Genomic DNA, 15456 nt, shown 5'->3' with positions numbered 1-15456 from the left:
GGTGAGGCCCTGTCCCAGGCTGCCCAGAGAGGCTGTGGGTGCCCCATTCCTGGGGGTGTTCAAGGCCAGGTTGGACGAGGCCCTGGGCAACCTGATGCAGTGAGTTGGAACTGGATGGGCTTTGAGATTCTTTCCAACCCAAACTATTCTGTGATTCGGTAAAAGTTGGTGAAGTTTTATGCTGCAGTCTTAACTTCCTTTAAATTAGTACAGCAAATATTTGCAGTTGCTAAAGCAATATGTGATCTGTCTTGTTCCCAGAGAAGATTTTTCTTACAAAAAAAAAAACCAGCAACATAATTCTTTTAATGACATAAATTTCCAGAAGAAACGGTCTGTACAAATAAAGGTTGTCTCTTTGAAAATATTTTCCTATTATCCGACAGTTTCTCAAGTGAATGAATTGTCCTCATGAATTATATGGAACTCAACCTGCAGTTTATATTCATATTTATCTGTGAATCAGGCTCTTTTTATTCCGTGGTAGATTAATTCAGTATGGCCCACGTTGGAGAAATAAAACCCATGGGTCTGATTTTGCCCTAATATTTGAAAAAGGGATAGCAGCTCTGAGATATGCCCTGTTTAATTTTGAGTTTGTACAGGCGCTGCTGGCTGGGGTACATCAGTCAGGGAAAGAGATTTCTAAGCCTTCGTCAGTTGTTACACACGAGTATGAAGAGTAGGGACATAAAAATGGGGGAGGTATGAAGACGGTGGGTAATCATAACTTTACATAAAATAGGAGCTATGGATTTCGTGGCAGTAGCTTAAAGCCAGTGTATGGAAATAGTCTTTTTTTTTTTCTCCTCCAGCAGCACAATGCATAATTAAACTGTAGAGCTTGTTGAGACAGGGTATTATGTCTGGCTGACTCAACAAGAATTGTGGAGGGAAGATCCACCTGTGGCAAATCAATGAAAGGGGGAGATGCTGCTTGTCAAGTTAAAAGAAAAGAAAAGCAAAAAGCTGGTGGTCAGATGCTGAAATGAGAAATTCTACCACATATGGTTGTGATTCAGTTCTTTGCAAAATAGCCACTTTGTCACTCCTAGAGGCCCAGTATTGAGGTAGATGGACTTGTTTCCATATATTGTCCTTATACATATTTATTTCATGCTCAGTGTAGATGCTTTTCAATATCCATCCTGTGGCGTTCAGACTGACTTGACAGCATCATGAATGTGCTTTACCAAAAGCTGTGCAAATATGTATTGTATTTGGGAACCTTACTAGGAAAGGCATGAGCTTCCTTAGCTGGCGTAGGTGCCTCTTGCTAGGTCTCTCCTTCTGTAAAAACGCCAACGATTACAGACTTCCAGGTCGTTTTACAAGATAATGAGCTGGCTCCAACCCTAATCCAGTGCGACTGAAATACTGGGAAGGTCAAAGCACTCCTGGAAGGAAAGTGACAGCTCACCAGTCTGTTGGAACACTTGGAATTAAAAAGCTGTTGTAAGAATGACTTTCAAATGCAAAGGGTTTCCAAAAGGAGTTTTGAGAGGACTGTTCCTTAAAAGAAGTGAGGCTGCAGAAGAAGAGACAAAGTGCTCGAAAGATGCAGAGGTAATTAGCTGAGACTAGCTGGAAACTGATTTTCTCTGTAGGGGAGGCTATCAGAGGTGCCCCCGTAGGGTCTGTGCTCTGTCACACGCTCATAATAACCTTGAAAGGATGCTGAGAAATCGTACCTGCCACTGAAATCGATGTTATTTAGAATAACTTCGGTCTCCTTGGCCATGAGCTGTCCTTCATTTTGGTATCCATCCATACAGACTGTGTGGCAGGGTGGCTTTTTGTGTGTGTTTATTGAGGGTTCATAGAAATAGACCTTTCTGCTCATGTATGAAAACCACAAAGCTGTTTAGTCATACACGTACGTATACAGGGTAAAACAACTGCTGTAAACTGATTTTACTGTTCTGATAAGCATCTTCCTTAGGACGCTTTGGTTTTGCATCCCGTTAGAACAGCTACATTTTCCCCATACGTTTCTGAGATGTAAAGTTTCCTGAGCCCTCCTGGTACTGTAGTTCAGCCGCAGGAGGCTCCCTGCAGCGCGGCCGCTGCCGCGGAAGGCAGGACGGGGCCTCGTGCCTTCGGGTGTCGTGGTCGGGCCGGGTGCTGGTGGCGGGCTCAGGCTGAGGTGATGGGGTGGTAGCAGCGGGTGGTGGCTCTGTCTGCGGCTCACTGAAGGCCCCCGAGATGGTCGGGGCTGGAGCTCTTGCAGGAGGTTGAGGAGTTGCCCGAGGTTGTTCAGCCTGGGGCAGGGAAGGCTTCAGGGGGACCTGACAGCAGCTCTCCAATGCCCCCCCAGGGAGCGTTTCAGGAGGTCTGAGCTGGGACCTTTGCTTCAGGGAGTGTCTGGAGGATGGGAGGCAAAGGGTGTAGCTGCACACGAGGTGTTTCAGACCGGTTGTAAAGAAAGCCCATGAGGGCAGCCAGGTGCTGGAGCTGGTTACCAGAGGGCTGGGCAGTCCCGGGAGCTGAGAAAGACTCCGTGGGTAAAAGCTGCAGGACAGCCCAACGGGGCCTCATGGCCCTGCTCTGAGTGGGGGTTGCACTAGGTGCACCCCTTCCAACCCCAACTACTCCGTGTTGAGTTCGTTGTTGTGTCAACAGATGGCAGACCCTTACTTCCTGAGGATAGAGTTGCTCTGGGAAGAAGCAGCGCTGCGTGTTGTGGAAATAGGCTCGTGCATCGATGGAGCTGCTGGAAAACCTTCCGGATGGTGGGAAGGAGTTGGCTCTTCAAAAGAAAGTTCTGTACCAGAGTTCGGTTCTCGGGGTTTTCGGAGCCTTGTTTTGCAGTTGAGCCTTCTGACGGTTTTCTTTCCAAGTTTACGTTCAGTCTTTAATGGTTGCTGTAATTTCCCTTTTAAACAGCACAGTTCTTCAAAGCCAGCAGTGAAGGAGCATCAGCAGAGGTCTGTGGTGATCACGAGGGCTTCTCAGTGGCTCATTTCTTCAGCTGTCATTTGTCAGAACACACTCATGTAATCTTAATGAACAATGTGCAAAGCCATTAAAAACTCAATTACGGCTTTCTTTTTACTGCAGACGTGAGAAAATGCAATCATAAAGTGCTGATGTGTAAACACAATAGCCACCATCTGCTGCAAAGTAGCATTTCAGCTCAAAAAGAGGATATATGTTGCAGATGCATCAATAATAGGAGGCTTATCAAGGCATCATTATGCACCAAGCAGGGGAAAAATTGAAATTTATGGCCAGCTAGAGAGCACTTCATGGTTTAATTCCCCAATTTTCAGTGGTATGTTTAATAACTATGAGAGAGTGCCTTTTTATGTTCCCTGTCGTTTGAATGGATTTTTAAAAATGAATTTATTTACCATCTTCCTTTCCTCCTTGCTGACTGATCTGAACATAACACGTTCGTTTTTAGTTATTCAGGAAGCTGGTAAAATCAGCAAGATATTAATTAATGTAACCTGTTGATCCGAGAGCACTAAATTTAATTGACCTGATATTCAGCTGCTGTAATGAGCATGTGCTTCTGTGTCCAGTAAATATATAGTAATAAACAAACCAAAACAAATTTTCACACAGCATAGGTAATGTCTTCTCCCCAAACTCTTTTTTTTTTTAGTTCAGCGTCTCTTTTATGACATTTGAACTTTCCAGATGGAAGGAAATAAGGAAACATAGCTAAATGATTTTTCTGTTATCGTTCCAAATCGCTCTAAATAAGAGTTTCTCCAGGATACCTTTTGTTTTATTCAAATCCTTGCCTGGAGACATTTAAGTGGCTTTCAGTCATGCACTGATCAATAATTTCCATTTGTGACATGTTAATTCATTCCCCAGTTCCTTATATGAGTGGGAAATGTGACAAGTGGCTCGTTGGTGCCGGACCAGATTGTACCTCTTTTATTTGCACATATAGGCCTATAAATTGAAACTAAGTCCCATCAGCTTCAATTCTGTATTCCTTCTAAAGAAGGCTGTCAGGCTCTGAATCACAATATGTCACTTTATTTTAAAGATAATAAGGAAAAACACATTTGTCCTGAAAAGGCCGTTTGGAATTATTATTATTTTTTCTTGGTGAGAGCAATTTTCAAGCCCTTGGACCTCCTGTAAGTGATGTGTCCTGCCCACGAGAGCTTCGCTGGGCACGGGCTTCCTGACGGGTCAGCGGCTCCCAGCCGCAGGTCGCGGAGCACCCGGAGCAACCTTTGGAAGGTTCTGGAGGCTGGGGACAGGACGCCCATCCGAGTCCACCCTGTGAGAGCAAAGCACGTACAGCTGGGGATCTTTGGAGACCAGTTGGTGATATAATTTATAATATAAACAATTTATATTACGATTTATTTGCAACAGCAAGATTTTGTAGATGGATGCATTGTACCCAGTGTCAGTTTCAGTACTGATGGGACTTCAGACACCGTCCTGAGGCCAGGCTGGACGTGGTGGGCGCTGTCTGGACCAGCCGGGGCAAGGGCTGCTTGTGGGAGCTGCCCTGGGCCATCTCCGTGGAAATAGGTGCAAGTAGGGACAGAGGCGGGGTGGGAGTACTGCTCTCTGCCAGAGGTGGCACTGGAAGTGGAAATTTTTATATTTTCCACGGGCACATAAAATAACTGTCTCCAGGAAACTCCTGATAAGAGATACTAAGTTTTTTTTTAGTATTTTCTCGTTTACCTCTAGGTATGTTATATTAAAAAAAAAAAAGGCAGCCATAAATGATGACTAAGAGACTCTGACCAATTTGCATATGGCAATTACTTGTAAGGCTATTCTTTTAGAAAGTAAGACTATAATTATTTTGTTAAATGTTTCTTGGTGGATGGCTATTTCACTTGCTCCTGTTGTCAGTCACTCCGTCCAGGCTCTGTACTCCCTCTCGGATTGTCAGCAGTTGCACAAAGGGCCATTGCGTGATTCACTTGTTCGGTGGGCGGCAAAAAAAATAAAATTGTAATTACTGCTTTGAACTTTTTATAAGAGCTGATGTTTTTCTCCTGGAGGAAAGCTCATTATTTTTATACATGAATCTGTAGAAGCGAAATATTCCCAACTCTATCACTGAAACACTTGCCTAGCCTAGCACAGTTCAAGGCCCTACTGCGTTACACACAGAACAGCTTCAGGGCAGAGATGCATTTATTATCCAAATTCAACAGAGAGAAGGGGTGAGGAGGTGAACAGAGGTGAAACGACGTGCCTTGTGATCCCATCAGGGGTGGAGCAGAAATGAATTTTCCTGGGTTCCTACCCAGGGTTTGCAGACAGTCCAAAATCTTGTTGATGCCCAGCACCTGTGCTTGGCTTTACTGAGTGTTTTAATCAGCTGTGCCATCATCCTCCAATGTGAGATCTGGTCAATGTGCAACTTGTCTTCATCTCATTTTGTACCAAAATGCTGCAGGAGGTGCGTTTTGCAGCAGCCACTGTATTCCTCCACAGAAAACAGAGATACGCTACTGTTAATCAGCCACACAGTGGCTTTTCTCCCAGATTCTCAGCAGCAGTTTTTACTGTTCTTACTTGACTTATAGGGGAAGATGAGGCAGCCTGTACACGCTGCCAGAGGTCATGGAGGAGAGCGTTGCAATTAGTCTTAGAAACCAGCCCATCAGATTTCCAGCTGCGCTGCCCCCTCAAGCCTATTGGTAATTGGACTTTGGGTAAGAAATTACCGTAGGTCATACAAACTGCATCCAAATCGCAGGCTCTCAGAACTTTAGTTTATTTGAGTATATTTTTAAGAATAATCTAGCCCCCAGTGAAATCTCTCAATCAAATGAGGAAGGGAATTTTGTATTGGACTGGGAGCAGAAGTGTATCAACAGTTGAACATTTGTCAAAATCCCGTCTTGCGGACTACGATTATTTGAAAGAAATTAAAAAGTTTGGATTCAGCTCATATGTTTCCTGAAGGTCCTTGCTGTGAATGTGGAATTTCTTGATTTGAGACCTTTGGGATTTTCAGCATATCAAGATGAAAGATAGGGTTGCCAGAGGAGCATCTTGCCTGTAGCTTTTCTTATTTCTTGGTACAGCCTCTTCCCCAGCTGTGCTTGCATTGTACTTGAATTTTCCAAGGTCTCTAGAGTGTGTGATTTCTTTATGAAAGATCGACTTTCTTCTGCATCCATGCTTTTCAGTACTTTACAAAATGTGTGTGTGTGTGTGTGTGTGTATACTCCACATAAACACAGGAAAAAAAAACAGTTTTGTGGGAGAAAGTTGCTGGTATCTGCTGATTAAAAAGAAATTAGAATATATGGCTGTTCGGCTGACAGAATTGATCAAAATGTTTATCTGGCTCATCTGGGTGTCTGTCACACTGCTGTGGCATGGAATAGGGAAAGTCAATAGGTTAGAAGTGAGGCAAGGCTTTTCAAACTCAATCTTCTGCGAACTGCAAGAGGCCAGAGGAGAAATACATTTGTAGCATGACTTGGCAGCTGCATCAGAATTCAGAATGTCAAGAGGGCTGCATTTGATTAGAAATTATTATGCCTGGCTGCTGACACACGGATTTCCCCCCCCCAGATCTTGGTATGTTCTTCAGCTTTTTCTGTGAGTGTCTGCACACACATAAAGCAGATCCTTTAAACAGAATTGAATCAAATAACTCTCATAATGTTTCTCCTTATTGCTAACATTTGTCACCTTGATGCATCTGTAAAGAGATGAGTCGAGACACAACGTGCTGTAAAATAACTGCCTGATGAATCAAAACACGAGTTCAACATCCAGTGCCATGGTTAATATGATGCAAGCTTCGGGGTTAACAAACTCATAAATTGCCTTAGTATCTATCTTCCTACTTAAATTCAGCCGGTCCTTCCCTCCTAGACGTGTAATTGTCCTTGTTGCATTATGTCTAGCTCTGCTGTTGCTGTACACTAACAAGCCTAATTTATGTGGGTTCTGAAAACTCTGTATTTCTTAACGTATTGCCACCTTCAAAGCTCTCAGTGCCAAGATGCAGAGTTAGCAGGTGTAGATTGGCATGAGGTGGGTAGGGGCCGTGTAGGCTAATACCAGCTAAGAATTTGGTCCATTGTTAAAGTGCTTTGTATTGAATGTGCTTTGGGGAAATTAGGTATTTGGGACTGTGCGTGATAGGAGAGTCTTGTGGTGATTAGGATTTTGTTTAGAAGCACTCTTTTATTCCATGGTCATAAAATAATACAAGCAAAGTAGCATTTTTAATTTGATTTTTAAGTTATCTAATTAAGGCGGTTATAGTTGGCCCTGAATCTATTTGTATTTATACCCTGTAATTTTAATATCCTTTCTTTTCTGTTACCTAACAAGTAGCATAAAATAGCTAGTTTGAGTTCTTCAGATAAATGTTTTGTTTCCTGGCATCTAAAGGAATCATTGACTTTTCAGTGGAAGCTGGTTTTACTGAAAGAGCTGAAAAAAATGCTTTTTATTTTTCTTCCTCTCCTTCTCTGCCTGTAGGCTCCTTCATGATGGTGAACAGCTCTGGGCGGGCATCTGGGCAGAAAGCTCACTTGCTTCTGCCCACATTGAAGGAAAATGACACACATTGCATCGACTTCCACTATTACTTATCCAGCAGAGACCGTTCGAGTCCTGGCTCTCTGAATGTCTACGTGAAAGTGAACGGAGGACCACAGGGCAATCCCATATGGAATGTCTCGGGGGTTGTTACCGAAGGATGGGTGAAGGCAGAACTTGCCATCAGTACATTCTGGCCACATTTTTATCAGGTATGAGTCTCTAATATTTTTCTCTCTTTTTCCTCTGATCATCTCTCTAGGTATGAGCTATAAGCTATCAATAGCAATTAGTATTCTGAAAATGAAGTTCAGATATTTTTTTTGCCTCCTCCTTTTGCATCAGAATGGGTTCACATATAGCAGTTCCTATAGCAAGAGATGGTACAGGCATCTCGACATAGTTCTTCACTCTTCACCCTTAAGATGTTGTCAGGTCACAGAGAAAGTTGGACCACTGAAGTTAAATTATTGGAAAGTTGAGACCCACGTGTATATCGTGAAGTATGCATGCCAACAGACTTGCACTGGCACTTCCCATGGTTCTGGATAACAGCAAATACACCAGGCTGTCTACAAGTGTAACTGCCTCTGCATAAACTTGTCTGACCTACTTTTGGCCTTTGGTTGATTCTGTAAGAATGGATGATTAACGTTTCTCCATTCAGCTTGCATCTGGATTATTGCTGCCCATATGAGGACTGTAAGTACGTGGCATACTAGTAAAACTTTGTACTGCGTTATCAGCATAAGTAACCTCTTCACCAGATCCAATCTCTCTCTCCATCCCTCCTGTTTTTAACACTGTGCCTGTAAGGTAGTTTGACTTGCTCTGTCAAGAGTTTTTTTTTTATTTTCTATTTTTGTTAAAGAAGCACAAAGTCAAAGACAGTAACACATAAGTTATTTTTTGGTCATATTAATTTTATAGCTACTAGTTAGCAGACCACCTCCTGGGGCTACTTCAAACTTCATGCAGCAACTTTGGAGTCACTGTTTTAGTTTTAATTAGAGAAGGTTGCACACAGTGGATTCACTTCTTGTTGAGCACTGAAGGTTTTTATCTTCAGGTTTTTCTTGTTTTGCATTCAAGAAAAAAAAAAAAAAAAAAGCCTGGGAGGTAATTGCACCCTACACCTTGCAGGAAAAGGAGAAATACATATGATACTAATAAAAGCTTGAGTGAGACAGGAATTATGCTGGAAGAAACTCTGAAAAGGCAGTGAATACTCTGTGGATAGAAAACAGCAGGTAGAAAAGCTTTTGCTTTTTTTTTTTTTTCTTTCATTCCTTTTAATAACTGGGTAGGAGGTCTATAAAATCTGAGCTGAAGGAGAGTGCTTTAATGTTCTGCCTCCGAAAAAGAGTTGGGAATATCAGCAGAATAGATAGAGCACATTGTGCAGGGTGAGAGGAAGGGATAAAGAGATGCAAATGCACTGAAAGTGGTGTTTTAACGGCTGTGCACAACTTGTCACTTGTTCTGAAATCATATTAAAGTGCTTGATATTCATATTAGCGTGAACCTGGTTGTGAACCAGAATTCGCTTCATAGTAGGTGCTCTACAGAGGGAACAGAGATGATCTTTCACCCAGATAATCAGTGCTTGAAAAACCTGGAAAAGACAGTCTGATCTCAAACCAAGAGATCCTTCTCTTAGATATACCAATACTAGACTTCCAGAGCCTTAGTTACATCTTTTGCAAGTCTTTTTAGAGGTCAAGTTTGCTTTTCCTGAGCCAAAAAATCCTTTAATTCAAACAAGAATTTTGTACTGCTTGCTGCGCAAAAATGAAGAGCCTGGAAGCCAGCAGGACTGGCTGGGAGTAGTTCCTTTGCACAAAATGCAAGGGTTCTCTCCTTCTCTTTCTTTTCCCCAGCCTCAATTTTTGATGGATGTGTGGTTGTTTCCTTCTACTTATCCTAGCATTTTTATTTCTTAAGTGTAGCCTTTAAAAAGTGAGATCTGTCCCACAGATCATGGGGGATCTGATAGACTGATTTATCTCCAGTCCCTGATTTTATAAACCACTTTTCTGTTGGTGATCTGCAGTCTAGTGACTCTTTACATATAAGTTTTTTTAAAAAAGGAACAAAAAACAAATCAAAACAACCAAGACTCTAAGCTCCCCAAAGTGAAGGGAAAAGCGCAATCAAGGACTTCTGTTAAAATGATTCTTGTTTGACAGCCTGATGTAATGTAACGCTTCTGGAGAAAGGAGTCCAGAGGTGGCAGGATGACAAAGCTTGGGTGTACTGATGCCTAGGGAGTGTCTCATTTTATGCTCACATCTAGGATCTGCCATAGGAGTGTTATTTGTCAGCTGTAAATCAAAACTGCGTGCCTGGAGAACAATTTGTGCACAAGAGGCCTGAAAGTATTTCAAAAGCACCAGGTAACGTGAGGGAAAAAAAAATAGAATTTATCAAAATATATGAAGTCTGTCAGGCAAAATGCAGATTATTCTCTTAATTCATGGGGATCAGCCATCATGAATTGCAGTGTGCGTTAAAAATTCTGTTAGGCAAAAAAATCTGAAACCATCTGCTCTGGGTCTGAGGCTTTGACAGGTACCTGGAGCTTTGGAGACGTGACCAGTGGAAAACAAGTAACTGAGCCACTTGCCGGAGGGTCACGTTTTAGGTCTGGCAGCTATGCTCAAGGGTCGTGTGAGTCATCCAGCTCCAGAAGCACTCTGCTGAGGTATAAACATGGGGATGGTGGAGATTTATAAATTCTACCCTAGAGTTAGTCGCACTTGGATTCCCAGTCTGCATACATTTTTAGTGTAGCGAGAAAAAGCTGTAATAGCACTTGGAGAAAGGTAATACGTGTAATCTTGAGTTACTGCTTGCCATAAGGATGAACTTAGTCCCAGAATGCGCCAAGCGCTACAGTCTGCCAGGAAGAGTTTTTTTGATGTATAGCAAGGAACGTTATTGATCCACGCCTGAAGAAAACTGTTGTACCACAACAGATGAGCCAGGCTACATTGCTAACACAGACATTGTTGGTATATAGCAGCAGTGAAATGTAGGGTTGTTTATGGGGAAGGAAACATGAAATGACTTGGTATTTGCAGTTCTCAGGAGCGTTTAAGAAATGTGCAAGAGTAAAGCTTTGCATTTTGCCAGCTACATTAGGTTCTGAGAGCTTCCTTAAATATGAAGTAGTATTAAATGCCCATTTCTCAACCATTATAATACACTTCAACTGAAGCTAAAAGGACATGAGAGAGACTCCGTCTGAAATGTGCAGAGCTGGGCCTCCTACAAGCATGGATTTCTGCCTTTTTCTCATTGTTGGGTCTCAATTCCTCGTTTCCAGGAAAACCTGTGTGCTTCTGCACTTCTTGCTTTAACGGGGCTGAGATGCAGCAAAAAGACATACAGGGACAACCATGTGGAATTCTGAATTGGGAAATAAGGAGATCTGAGCATACAGTGTGACAGACCACGTTGTTTTGGCAGTATTTTATTGTGTGATTTGCGAGGAACCCTTCACTCTTCAGTGGTTTCTTCACCAATGTGAAGATTAAACCCACGGGCCTTTAAGGAGCTGACTCAGTTGTTACCGACTCCAGGTTTAGGTTATATTGTGCTGTATTAGGACCACCAAACATGTCAGTAATTAACGGAAGACAGTTCTCTGTGTATTGGTACTTTTGCCATGTACAAGTAGCCAATGAGTTGGAGAATTTTTCCTTCCAAGTCCTTGGCTTTCAGGGAATTGTTGTAGCTTAGCATGGCTTACAGCTTCTTACAAATGCAAAACGAAAATAAGGCTTTTATAGCTTGTAAGTTGCAGTTCAGCCTGAGTCGGAAAGGCGTCACGGTGGTTGCTTTATGCGACACTACCAGTAAGTGCCATTTTTATCATGAAGATTTTTTTCATTTATAAAGTAAATTATCCTTTGCACTGTAAGGACATGCATTACACTCTTGGTTTGTACAGCCTGTTGAGGCCTACTGAGACTCTTGATCACATGAAACACTCGTAGATGGTTTAGGGATCAATATATCATCTTCCAGAGATTTGCTGCTGCTGCTTGTCCCTTGGACAGCCTATTTTTTGTCCACCTCCCAGTGGTGTAGAACTCTATTTCTCAACATTGTTAATTCGTGAACTTTTCTTAGTTCATTTTTTTGCCCATTTATTTTTGAATTCTACCTGTTTTTATCATGGCTTTTTCCTAATGGACATATTTCAGATCTCCCATTTGGATGTGCTGTCAACTGGGGGAGCAGATCTTACAAAGTCATGGCAACGTGAGCAGAAACTAAGTTCCAGAAGCCCAAATGCAAAATAATTAACAGCAACTTGGTGCTTATGAAGTCCACAGTGCTCCACTTTTGTAGCGTGAGCACGTGGTGATCAGCACTCGGACAGCTGAATCTTTAGTCTATTAAATATTCTGATGGAGAAGATGAAGAAAAAGCTAAACAGTAGCAGGCTGGGAATGCCAGCTTTTATTTAAAGTGGAAAAAACAGTGTTGAAAACTGCCTTTAAGTAGCTAACAAACTTTGTGGTTTTCTAGTAATGATTTAAGTAGTCATGAATTACTGAAATAATTTATCCAGCAAAGCAAGTAGCTGCACTAGAGTGCTGCTGCAACAGTGGTAACTGTGCCAGCTGAGCACATTAATTAACTCTGTCCTTGAAAACATTACTGTATGCTCATGCAAAAATGAGCAAGTTAGTAGAGTGTGAACATTGCCTTAGTAAGAGAAAACAAAACTGGGGAACATCCCTTTCAAATGCCAAGGACAGCATCCATTTAATCTCTACACATGCGTGACTTTTTAAAAAAATAGTTAAGGATAGCACTTCATTCCTTGCCTTTGAGAAGGGAATCGCTAACTCAGGAGTTTCTGGTGGACGAAAAGCTCACCATGAGCCAGCAGCGTGCACCTGCAGCCCAGAAGGGCAACTGCACCCTGGGCTGCATCAGCAGAGGGGGGTTGGGCAGCAGGGGAGGGAGGGGATCGTGCCCCTCTGCTCTGCCCTCCCGAGGCCCCACCTGGAGCCCTACGTCCAGCTCTGGGCCCCCAGCACCAGGAGGATGTGGGGCTGTTGGAGCGGGTCCAGAGGAGGCCACGAAGATGCCCAGAGGGCTGGAGCACCTCTCCTGTGAGGGAAGGCTGAGGGAGCTGGGGGTGTCCAGCCTGGAGAGCAGAAGGCGCCGGGAGGACCTCAGGGCAGCTTGTCAGTACTTGAAGGAACCTTAAAAAGACAATGGAGAGCGACTTTTTGCTTGGTCAGATAATGACAGGACGAGGGAGAATGTTTTTAAACTGAAAGGAGGGAGATTTAGAGTAGAGGTTAGGAGGAAATTCTTCCCTCAGAGGGTGGTGAGGCCCTGTCCCAGGCTGCCCAGAGAGGCTGTGGGTGCCCCATCCCTGGGGGTGTTCAAGGCCAGGTTGGACGAGGCCCTGGGCAACCTGATGCAGTGGGTGGTGTCCCTGCCCATGGCAGTGGTTGGAGCTGGGTGGGCTTTGAGGTTCATTTCAACCCGAGCCATTCTGTGATTAACATGTTAAATAACATCTGCACTTTCCCTTTTTCCATTCTGGCCTAATGTTACCAAATTTCGTGTTCCTCATGTCCTACTATCCTTTAATTGTTGTTTGAGTAAACTGGGCCATATTTAATACTATTGTTCTTCTGAATCTTATTTAGCTTATTTAGCACTAGTAAACTGAGTTTTAATGAGTCTTTTAGGGTTCCCCCTGCCCCCCCTCAAAGCCCTTGCAGATAGCTTGTATATTTGTTAGTAACAGGACACTTCAAATCAGGGCAGTTTTCCAGGTACAATAATACAGTCCTAGAAAAAAGTGACATTTTTGTTCATTACTAATCACATATCTGTGTAATCAGCCCCAAATTAGTAGAACACTTTCATTGTCCAGATACATACAGAAAATAGTGTTAAGTAGTGTACTGTTACTATAGAGAAGCATTACGTATGTTTTCAAAGAGTACTCAGAGTCTGCTAGTTCAATCCAGGGAAAGGCAGAAAACGACTTCATTATTTCTGGGAGATCCTTATTTCAGTCCAGTAATTAGCATCCAGGGTCATCTGGTGATCACTTACTGCTTTCTGCTACCGCAATAGTGCGCATGCCAAATCAAGGTTTTCTCCAAAAGAATTCATGCAGAGTTATTGATTCAATGAGATAAAATTATCTTGTGAATGACATTCTCCAATTTGGAGGCACACTAATTAGAACAAGATGTCAAATGATTACACACGTAATGTTCTTGGACTGGCGCTTATAGTGAATAGACTCTTTAGGGTATTTTTTGCTCTTCCAAATGGAAATAGTACTTAATTCTTGCTAATCCTAATTAATGTTGCTCTAAGTTTTTGTTTTCCATATCAAACAGATTTTCAGTCTTTGATATACATCTGCATAGTGAGTTGCATAGGTACCCCTCCACTGTTAGTGATAAAATGCATCAAATGTATCAGACACTGGGATACGAGCAGAATGTTGTGACTGGCCAAATGACTACTGCTGCTTCTCTTTTCAGAAAACCTTCTCTTATTTTGTATTTCAGGTGATATTTGAATCTGTCTCTCTGAAAGGACATCCAGGGTACATAGCTGTGGATGAAGTCAGAGTTCTTGCCCATCCATGCAGTGAGCATTCTTTGTTTCTCTAACTGTCAATGTGTTACATACCAGGCTGTGTAAAGCAAAGATATACCCGATTCAGTGAGCTCTAAAATTTCTTTTTATGTCCCTGAGACACCTGATGCCAATCAGCCTTGCACAACTGCTGAACTTACCAAGTTGCGCAAAAAGCAAAACTGAGTCTGTAGTTAGTGCCTGAATGTCTGGAAGCTTCTATTCCTATACTGCCACAAGAACACAGAACTCTTGTTTTGTTATTTCTGAATCATACTGCTGTAGAAAAAGATACAAAAGGTTTTGGATAATGCCCTGTGTGGTTGACTTAACAAACAAACAAGCAAAAAAGAAATAAAATTGGTTCAGTATTTCCTTAGTAAAGGACATATCCCAAAGGTATCTCTCGAAAGAAATGTTAAACCCACTCAGCATCTGCATGAGGATATTGAAAATAAATCTAATTCAGACTTGGAAAGAGTGAAAACTAATGGAGGTCCATTACACTGTTCAAAAGTATTTGGGTTATGTTTCTTCTATAGTGGTTACAATATGTCCAGCTTACATTTTTCATACTTGGGCCTTAAACCTCTGCGTTTGGGCTTGAACTTCTTTGATTTCTCTGTACATGCACAGTGAGGCTTGAGGACTTTGTCTATATTGTGTATGTAGAACACAGCCCCTTCTAAAGCTTTTTAACAGCTTTCATGTTCTTTAATGAGTTTAGACGTGTCTCCTTCAAATGCCTTAATGTTCTCAAAAGTAATCTGTAATTACCCAATGTCTATCAATGCTCAAATTATTAGCTGTTATGTAGCATTCTAAAATGCCCTTTTGGGGTGAAACTTTGATTTATTAGATTATGTTTACATTTGTTTATATTTTGATGCTGCAAATTCAACATTTCCAGGTAGCCTGGTGTCATTTGGAAAGGCAGCCCACCACCCTGCCACGTCAGTGCTTTACAGCCCTGTTCACTAGCTCGTAGTTTCAGTAAGTCAGCATTGGCTGCTCACAACAAAAGCATGTAGATTGTATCAGTGGGGTGAAATAGACTTTTTTTCTCGCAGCACAGAATTTCAAAGAATAGCTGCCATTCAGCGTGACAGACATGGATGGCTCTGCTCAAGTTTAACAGGACATTTCTGATAACTGCAATATGGTTAATTGCTGTTTAACTAAATTATATTTGTATTTACCATGTGCTCATTGCTCAGGCCTTTGGGTGCATTTGCTTCATTAAGAAATCCTTACAATCTGTGTTGACCAGATGTTGCTGATAACTGACAGCATCCAAACGAATCCCCCAAATGATGCGCA

At 42.3% G+C, this 15456-nt stretch overlaps 1 protein-coding gene across 13 annotated transcripts in view; it reads left to right on the top strand.

Annotated features, from left to right (window-relative positions):
* PTPRT (protein tyrosine phosphatase receptor type T) overlaps window positions 1–15456 on the top strand; it is a 502670-nt gene that overhangs the window by 208321 nt on the left and 278893 nt on the right. For all 13 annotated transcript variants that reach the window (XM_035344293.1, XM_035344286.1, XM_035344283.1 and 10 more), the window contains exons 3-4: window positions 7444–7715; window positions 14067–14148. In XM_035344293.1, the coding sequence (XP_035200184.1) occupies window positions 7444–7715; window positions 14067–14148 (354 nt within the window). The remainder of the gene's footprint in view (window positions 1–7443; window positions 7716–14066; window positions 14149–15456) is intronic.

Source organism: Oxyura jamaicensis, chromosome 20, assembly GCF_011077185.1.
Source record: "Oxyura jamaicensis isolate SHBP4307 breed ruddy duck chromosome 20, BPBGC_Ojam_1.0, whole genome shotgun sequence".
In the NCBI taxonomy this organism is placed as follows: domain Eukaryota; kingdom Metazoa; phylum Chordata; class Aves; order Anseriformes; family Anatidae; genus Oxyura; species Oxyura jamaicensis.
Note: the sequence above shows the minus strand (reverse complement) of the source record. Positions and strands in the feature narration are given on the sequence as shown.